Source organism: Rhinopithecus bieti, unplaced genomic scaffold, assembly GCF_001698545.2.
Source record: "Rhinopithecus bieti isolate Rb0 unplaced genomic scaffold, ASM169854v2 scaffold_58095, whole genome shotgun sequence".
Classification (NCBI taxonomy): Eukaryota; Metazoa; Chordata; class Mammalia; order Primates; family Cercopithecidae; genus Rhinopithecus; species Rhinopithecus bieti.
In genome coordinates, this window is record NW_016823660.1 from 1659532 (window position 1) to 1669329 (window position 9798).

At 37.7% G+C, this 9798-nt stretch overlaps 1 protein-coding gene across 6 annotated transcripts in view; it reads left to right on the forward strand.

Moving 5' to 3' along the window:
* The window catches only part of MPP7 (MAGUK p55 scaffold protein 7), a 264439-nt gene that overhangs the window by 103036 nt on the left and 151605 nt on the right, over window positions 1-9798 (forward strand). For 5 of the 6 annotated variants that reach the window (XM_017861696.1, XM_017861698.1, XM_017861700.1 and 2 more), the window contains exon 3: window positions 5074-5192. In XM_017861696.1, coding sequence (XP_017717185.1) covers window positions 5074-5192 — 119 coding nt within the window. The remainder of the gene's footprint in view (window positions 1-5073; window positions 5193-9798) is intronic. The other variant, XM_017861699.1, reaches the window with a different exon arrangement.

Consider the following 9798-nt stretch of genomic DNA (forward strand, 5'->3'; position numbering starts at 1 on the left):
TAACATAAACTTTAAGAATTTTGGCCGGGCGCAGTGGCTCAAGCCTGCAATCCCAGCACTTTGGGAGGCCGAGACGGGCGGATCACGAGGTCAGGAGATGGAGACCATCCTGGCTAACACGGTGAAACCCCGTCTCTACTAAAAAATACAAAAAACTAGCCGGGCGAGGTGGCAGGCGCTTGTAGTCCCAGCTACTCGGAGGCTGAGGCAGGAGAATGGCATAAACCCAGGAGGCGGAGCTTGCAGTGAGCTGAGAACTAGCCACTGCACTCCAGCCCAGGCGACAGAGTGAGACTCCGTCTAAAAAAAAAAAAAAAAACAAAACCACAAAATTTTGGGGTATAGTTTTAGAGGCCAACTGACAGAATTGTTTTTTAAAAAGGACACTATTCATCAAGACAATGGGAGAAAAAAAGGTTGCAAAGAAGTTTAAGCCAGATTTAATTATTATTCCTTAGGGAAAGGTTGTGACCTCACATTTGCAAATGTTAAAGATACTTAAAGAGTAGCTTAGTGGTTCTGTTGTAGAGATAAAAACTATACAGTTACAGAACAAATAAAAAACTGATCAGTTTTATGTAGATTTCCCATGACACTATCTCACAAATAATCAAAAATATACTACATCTTAAGCAGCTTATTTAAAATGAAAATGATATATTTTAACTCTGAAATTTAAATTATTTATAAAATTATTGTAAATAAATGAAACAGTTTCATGAAATATGCAAGTAGGACCCAAACTAAATATCTAAATTAATATATTTTACCTCATAGGTAATTTAAGGTATGTGTTCCTAACTAAACTGCAATTTAAATTTTAGAATCAGGCATGAGCATTTTATCAACATCTGTAAAAACCAATTAGATATTTGAATTATTAATTAGACATAAACAGATGTTAATAATTAGATATGTATTTCATTGTCACACTAAATGTTCATATATTTATTTGGAAGAAAATGTGTTTTGGATCTTTTCTTGGGCAAATAGGAGAGCCTTATATATAGGATTGCTTTATGTTGGGGCATATTCTGCGTCATCTAAGATGATAAGACTTCTGGGGGCAGAGAGTTGTATGTTCTATAAGTTGTATCTCCAGTGACAAGCATAGTACTCTGAATATAAGAACTCAGTAAATGTTGATTCTTAGGAACTTTGCCTTTAAGGAGGGTCTTAGTCAGTTTTGTACTGCTATAACAGAATACTATAGACTAGGCAATTTGTAATGATCAGAATGTTATTGGCTCACAGTTCTGGAGGCTGGGAGGTCCGAGATCAAGGAACCAGCATCTGATGAGGGCCTTCTTGCGGCATCATCCATGGCAGAAGGGCAAAGAGATGGAGTAGAAGACTGACTCACCTTCATATAATGAACCCATTCTCAAGATAATGAGCCCGGTCTTACAATAATGGCATTAATCTATCCATGAGGGCATACCCCTCATGGCCTCATAACCTCTCATTGGCCTCCACCTCCCAACACTCTTGCATTGGGGTTTAAGTTTCTGATACATGCTTTTTAGGGGACACATTCAAACCACAGCAAAGACCTAACTCAAGTGTTTACTTCTTTTCTGAAGACTTTCCTGATGCCTTCTTCCTCATTTGCAGGAATTGACCACTTCCCTTGCCATTGCCACAACACTCAAACCTTGTCCTGGACTTACTAATAGACCTGTCTATGCTTGTCTACTGCACTGCAAACTCCTGAGGACAGGCGCCGTGACTGATTTTTCTTAGATCTTTAGAGCCTTGAGGAGTGTTTCATTCATGGCTACCATAAATGTTTACTGGAATCAATGAGTTTGAATGACTGAAGAGTGTAAGGTATCTCATTGTCTCAGTTGTTGCCCAGAGACCAAGTAGATTTAGGTAAATTCTTAAAAAATATCTCCTGCTATCTAAACTCTCATCATTTGCCCTTTGAATCTCCACGACCCAAACCATTTGGATTTCACAAAATTCTTCACCATTAGAACTTTAGGAACTGACTATAGGAGTATTTTAAAAAACATGTTAAAACACAGGCCCCATTTTATGCATGGCCAGAGACAGTTTCTAAGGCCCATATAATTCATTTGAGTGGAAGTAGTTGTCTGTATTACTTACCTTCATGGAGACGGCACACAGCTCTGGCCTGGTAGCTCCTTTAATCATGTCTTTAATTTCTGGTTGGCACTATCCTGTCTTTTCTTGCTGTGGTCATGGTTACCAGATGTGGTAGTTGTAGGAAAGGGACAGCTCTTGTCGCTAGAGTGCCAAACTATGGTGGGATATTAGTTAGGATTGCATAAAACTAGTAAAAACCAGAAAACTCTGGTTTATGAGCTTCTGCTAACAGAAAAATTATTTTTTATAAAAACTTAAATATGGCTTATTCCCACAAAATGTAAGCAGTACTTGGGTAAAGTTAACACTTTCCATATGTAAAAGACTAGTGTGGTTTTATTTCTGAGTATGGTATTGTATCCAATTGCAATATATAGCTAAGCTATTGTTTTGACTTTGAACCATTGAATTGAAATGACATTTTCATTCTAGAAGAAGACATGTTAAGCAAAGGAGTGCCTACTCTCTGCCAGCCACAGGGCTAAATGCTGCCATATGCATTGCTCTATCGAATTCTTACAACAACCGTGTTTGTCATATTTTTTTTTGTATTAGCATTTTATTTTGAGATAATTGTAGATTCATGTTATGATCCCATGTACCCCTCACCCACTTTCTTCCAATGGTAGCGTCTTGCGTAAGTATAATAGAGTCTTGCAACTAGGAAATTGTCATTGGTACAATCCTTTGATCTTATTCAGATTTCACGTTTTATGTGCACTCATTTGTGTGTGTCTCTGTGCGTTTGCGTATTTAGTGCTATGCAATTTTTTTTTTTGAGATGGAGTTTCACTCTGTTGCTCAAGGTGGAGTCCAATGGTGTGGTCTCAGCTCACTCCAACCTCCACCTCTGGGGTTCAAGTGATTCTCCTGCCGCAGCCTCCTGAGTAGCTGGAATTACAGGCGTATGCCACCATGCTGGGCTACTTTTTATATTTTTGGTAGAGATGGGGTTTCACCATGTTGGCCAGGCTGATCTTGAACTCCTGAACTTAAGTCATCCACCTGCCTCGGCCTTCCCAGGTGCTGGGATTATAGGCATGAGCCATTGTGCCTGGCCATGCTATACAATTTTACCACATTTATAGGTTACTATTTCTTTTTAAACACGTGAGGGAAACAAGGCTCGGTTAAATTAGGTGAAATGCTCTAAGTATAGACTTTGAGTTTGAATCTAGCTCTGTTTGATCCACACTTTTGCTTTTTCAGTAACTATATGATTAATAACAGTAATCATTAATAATGACAATGACTGAAAATTACCGAGTTTCATATGAAACATATTGAGTACTTTTTATGTGACAGGGACTGTTCTAAGGTATTGAGTCATTTAATCCTCCTGACAACTTTTATCATGTAAATTATAGCACAGTTGAATTAGTCTCCTTAAACTGTAAGTCACATTACCAAGGAATAGGTAATTATTTTTACAGCTCCTCAAATCAATAATAAAATAATGAAATTCCACTCTCTCTTTATGTAATTTCACATTTTGACTTCCGACCTTAACCACTGATCTTGGCCATTGTTGATTACTTTCATATGTATAATGAGACCTGTATCATTACAGATTGAGTTAGGTTGAGATACCTTACAAATAATTTTACTAAATTGTAAATAACAGCTGTTGTAGGCAGAATGCCAGAATCTTAAGGGAATAGATGTAAAACACCAAGAATACTTCCGAATGTAATTGAGAGAAGGTTTTTTTTTTTTTTAAGAGTGTTTTAGATTTTATTTTATTTATTTTATTTTTTTGCCAAATAAGGCCCCAGGAATGTTTAAATTTAATCAGATCTCCCAAGTTACGTATCTTAACTTTCAACGTGGTACCTAATGCCTTTGGTTGTGAGTTATCACTGATAAGCAGAATCAGCATGCTTCAGGAAGATAATAGATATACGAATCATCAGCCCGTAATTTACTATTCCTTGCTAGTTAAATCTCTTGTAAAACTGTCCCCGTGATGAACAGCAGCACTTATTCAGACCAAAAATAACAACAGTCCCATGTGTTGTAGGTCCCAGGAGGTCTTGGTGTTTTTGTAGACAGCAGACAAGAAATAAAAGGAATTTTGTCCTTTTTACCTCATGTAATCCCACTGGAAAATGAAACATATGCTATGAGTTGATATTGACTCCTGCCAGGTCACCTCCCTAAAGAGTCTCGGGCAGGCACTGTTGCAACATTTCTTGGACAGGAGTGTTACGGGCTGTGATGGAGATGGATGGTTTATGTAGCACGCTACCGTGGAACACTGCACTACTGTCTGCCCCTAGGAAGTGTCTAGTGAGGAATCTATGAGTAAGCCGCATCTGTTACTTTAACTCTTTCAGAGGGTATTACATAAACTGTACATCCCCCAATTGTAAACCAAGTTTTACGTAGCTTTTTTTTTTTTAAATAGTTGACTATAGTAATGCAGAACCACATATGATTTCTTTTCCCGTACTTTGTAGGACTTTCTTTTGGATGTTAGATAATGCAAGCATTTTTGAAACTATATGTTATTAGGAACTATCTGGATACTACAAAACCCCTTTAATGGGCCACCCTATCAATTTTCTGTTCTTCTAAGGAAGTTTTTCCTATTCATGACTCATTTCACTCTTTGGCTTAGATTGAGGGAAATGTAATAATGATTAAGGAAAGGAATGTATGCGTTTTCTTCTTTTTCTGAAAACCTGTACACATTTTCTGTCTCGGGTTATGTAAACTTGGATGGCTGTAGAATGTTGACAACTGTGAGAGGTAAAAACGAGTCTGTTAATACATACCACTGCTTTGGAATTCAAAAACCAGAAAATTCCCCTTTGGTTCTTCGGAGAAGTGTTTAGCTTGATGGCCCGGAATACAAATCCAGTAAAATCGGTATGTTCCAGCTGTCATTTACACACACCTTAGGCAAAATTAATGAGATCACTCTAAGATTACACTTTGTGTTTTATTTTCATTTTATAGGTCTGTATGAGCTGTTGGCTGCTCTGCCAGCCCAGCTGCAGCCACATGTGGATAGCCAGGAAGACCTGACCTTCCTCTGGGATATGTTTGGTGAAAAAAGCCTGCATTCATTGGTAAAGGTAAACCATGCTGATGTCAGATTCTCTTTGCGAAAAGCATATGGAAAAATATTTGGGGCACCACCAAGTAAACCAGAGATCAAATTGTTGCTCTCTGAAAACAAAACAGCCTTGTTCCATTCACCGACGGGCGTGGAAGTTGTTAAAGATTCTACCAAAAATACATAGATGATTTCACTTAATGGTGGTGAGCTGGCTCTGTATACTAATGTAGCAACCATGTGGTCACCCCCTTGTTTAGAGAAAGAATATGAAATAGTAGCAGGAAGGTTTAGACTCTTTTACGGTCAACATTCATGAGCTGGAATTTAACTTAAATAAATGTTCACAGCAAAAATTAGAAGGAATCTATTTTCTGAGGTCAAGGATGGCAGCAGTTCAGTAGCCACATTAATTTAAAATAATTTCCTTTAACAAAGTCAACTGAAATTCTAGTAAGCTGTTTCTTTTATTGGCAGCACTCCATTGAAGTGGTATTTTGTATATAAATACACTGAAGCCGAATGTGAGTAAAAACAGTTTTTGGAGACAGTTTTAGTAAAGCATCATGCCATGAAAATGATCAGCCAGCAGAAATCGGGTCTGGCCATACAGCAACATTGGGAGTGATCAGAACTCCTAAAATAGTAAAATGAGAACAAGAAGCTTACTGGAAAATATGCCACTTGTGCTTCTGGAAATATGAATTGCATTTTCTCTCATCTAACTCAAGCTGAAAGAAATTTAGAGTCTTTCTGGAGTTTGTGAGGAGGTAGAAACCAGCGCCTCAATGATAACCAGACCTATATTTTTAAATTCAGCTAAATTTGTTATGGTTGCCTGTCATGATAAGAGGCTTTTAATTGATACAGAGTGTTCGAAAATGAGCAGCTTCTGAGCTGCAATTGCTTTACAGAACAGGATTCCTATATATTTTTTCTTGTCGAATTTACTGCAATTTGTGTACTTCCAGCAGTGACAATTCTTAAGAAATGGAAGTGTTGGTATGTGGCATTTCCCTGGCAGTACATTTAAAGACTACGTTTATTTGTTCCTTTCTTTTATTTTTTCATAACAATGTAATTTCCAAGGCATCCTTGTGCTCTAACTAATAGTTGCCCTCTGGGGTTTTATTAGGCATCGTCTTGGGATTATGACTGATGACGTTTGTGACTTGGTAATACAATCATATAAATATTTTTATGTTGAATGTATGGAAGTTGGATAGCTATGGGTTTATTTAGATTGAGTTGACCTTTTGATAGAAGGAATAAAATAAATTTGAGATGGCATCATCATCCTTTAATCATTAAATAGGCATGCCTCCAAACAATGGATGCATATTCCTTTGTATGTATTTACAACATAGCTACTATCTCAGTTTCCTTACCTATAAAATTAAAGTTATACTATCTGTTTACAAGGTTGTTTGTGAGTTTCAAATAAAATAGCAAAGATCTGAGTTTTTTGGTAGTTATATAATGGGGTTAGGCAAATTTAAGTAGGCATTATTAAGTATTGAGGAAAAAGTTAATTATCATAGCATGCTAAGGATCAAAAAGGAACTACAGAGATGGTTGTTATTTCTATTAAAAGAATGAAACTAATGCATGAAACAAATTCTTAGTTACACTGGCTTGAGTTTTAAGCTGAGGCTGTATTTCAAAGTATATGTCAATACTAAGTGGTTAGAAAGCATAGCGGAGGGTACTGATACCTGATTTCATAAAAACAGTGGAGCAAATAAGTTCATGTTGCTAGTATTTAGATAGCACAATAACACATGTACTATTCTAAATGTTTTCCAATAATTGCTATAAAATGTATTTTCAAAATTAGTTTTATTACATACCTCTAGTACATTCTCAATGTCTTAATAGTTCCTCCCGCCCCCAACTTTTATCAGACACAGACCTCAAGTGTGTCCTTTGACTGACCCATTCTATTCGTTTTCAAGTATGTAAAGTCTACAATACTTTCAGGAGGCAGGCTCCTGGGACTGGAGATTTAAACAGCTGAAACAAACCGCTTAGCTGTATTCCAAGCGTGTCTATTTAAGCTTGAAGGAATAGAAGGCTTCAGCTTTTGTACGTAGATCTTGGTAGAGCTGAAGGAACTCGTTTGAAAAGATTTGTGCTAGAGTGAATCAAAATTGCTTTGGTTTTATGCTCTTCTGCCTGCAGTTGAAGCTGTTAGGATTGATTTAGAACTGAGTGAACACAAAACTTGATTTTATTCTAGCACAGAATTTTCATAGTTGTTATCGTGTGTGTGTGTGTGTGTGTGTTTAAATGGGCTGAGTGCAGTGGTTCACAACTGTAATCCCAGGCCACGAGTTCAAGACCAGCCTGGGCAGCATAGCAAGACCCTCTCTCTAAAAAAAATTAAAATATAAAAAAAAATAAAAATTAGCCAGGCATAGTGTGGTATGACTGCAGTCCTAGCCACTCAAGAGGCCGATGTGGGAGGATCGCATGAGCCTGGGAAGTCAAGGCTGCAGTGAGCTGAGTTCACACTACTGTGCTCTAGTCTGAATAACAGAGACCCTGTCTCTTAAAAAAAAAGTTTGGGGGCAGGCTGTAAATCAAAACACAATTTTAAATATATACACCTCTTTGGACTAGGGAAAAATATACTTATAAAGAGGAAGTTTGGGTAACACAGTCTCTGTGACAGGTTCAGCCACCTTGGGGTATTGGGCTACAGGGCAGGTATATGTAGGCTGTGAGCTTGTCACTAAAAAGGAAATATGGTGATCCTCTAGGGTGTTAGCTGAGGATGCTTTTGAAAAGAAAAACTCCTAAATAGAAAAGTTGAAGAACAATAAAAACGGTGAGCATGAGGCTTTAGAAGTATCAGGGGAAGATGATACTGAGAGAAGGCCTGGGAAGTCTCATATTAATCTGGCTGTGTCCCCACCCAAATCTCATCTTGAATTGTAGCTCCCTTAATTTATATGTGTTGTGGGAGGGATCCCACGGGAGATAATTGAATCGTGGGGATGGTTTCCCTCATACTCTTCTCATGGTAGTGAGTAAGTCTCACAAGAGCTGATGGTTTTATAAGGGGAAACCCCTTTTGCTTGACTTTCATCTTCTCTTGCCTGCCACCATGTAAGATGTGCCTTTTGCCTCTGCCATGACTGCGAGGCTTCCCCAGCCACATGGAACTGTGAGTCCACTAAACCTCTTTTTCTTTGTAAATTACCCAGTCTCAGGTATGTCTTTATCAGCAGCATGAAAACTGACAAATACACTTTATCTGTGGGATGGAAATACATTGTTTATGAGGGTGGGAATAGAAGGATATCAGAATTCACATGAACTAGGGAATGGTTCATCCAGGACCCATCTCTTGCAAATATCCAGGACCATATATTTTGTATCTCAACCTCATTTCTAGATTTAGTTTGTATTCTTGTGGGTTCTTTTTTCTTATTGAGATCTCTTTACTTATTATACATTTTATTTTTTTTTTTAGTTATGTTTGTGTGTGTTTTTGTAATCTGGTTTAAGTTCATTTTAAAACAAGGTATGGCATAAAAACTTGATTAAATACTATCTTTCTTTCTTTCTTTCTTTTTTTTTTTTAATTCTTTGAGACAAAGTTTTGCTCTGTCACCCAGGCTGGAGTGTAATGGTGCAATCTTGGCTCTCTGCAACCTCTGCCTCCTAGGTTCAAGTTATTCTCGTGCCTCAGCCTCCTAAGTAGCTGGGACTATAGCCACCTGTCACCAGGCCTGGCTAGTTTTTGTATTTTTGGTAGAGATAGGGTTTCATCATGTTGACCAGTCTGGTCTTGAATCCTGACCTCAAGGGATCCACCTGCCTCGGCCTCTCAAAGTGTTGGGACTACAGGTGTGAGCCACTGCGCCCGGCCTATGTTTCTTTTAAATAAGGCTGTAGTTCTGTTTCCTCCAGAAATCTTTGTTTTTAACTCACAACTATGTTAGATTTCTAGGATAAGAATATGGAATTGTTAGTACCTTTTAAATAGTTGTGTTATGTTTTCCCCTACCCTTTAAAATAATTGTGTGTATATTTGGGAACAGGAGGAAAAAATGTAGCAATCTGAATTTTATTCTTTTTGGTATATTAAAGTATTTCAACAAACCCAAATTGATATTTTCCAGATAATTTTCCTCATTTGATTGAATTATTGTATGTGTTTCTGTGATTTCAGCCTTATACAAGTAATGATAAATACTCAGACCCCTGTAACATCTGGTTACATTGTTTTAACTTTGCATGTTTTTTAATTTTGGGGGTTGCAAAGTAGGTATATATTTTTATGGAGTATACAATAATTTTGATACCAGCATATAATGTGTAATAATCACGTCAGGGTAAATGGGGTATCCATCACCTCAAGCATCTATTTGACTTTGAGTTTTGATTGATATTATTTGTTGAGTACGTACTCTATGCCAGTTACTATATGGACTACTAGGGCTAAGATATCCAACTTGGTGGGGACAATCACTTGCCTGTAGGGGCTCCAATCTCCCAGAGAGTTTGTAAATGAAGGGATGGATGATTACAGTATTCTAAGATAGGTCTCACTTGGAACTTTTTAGGAGAGACACAAGGTACCTCACTCAATACTGGCCTCGGGGGGGGGGGGGGGG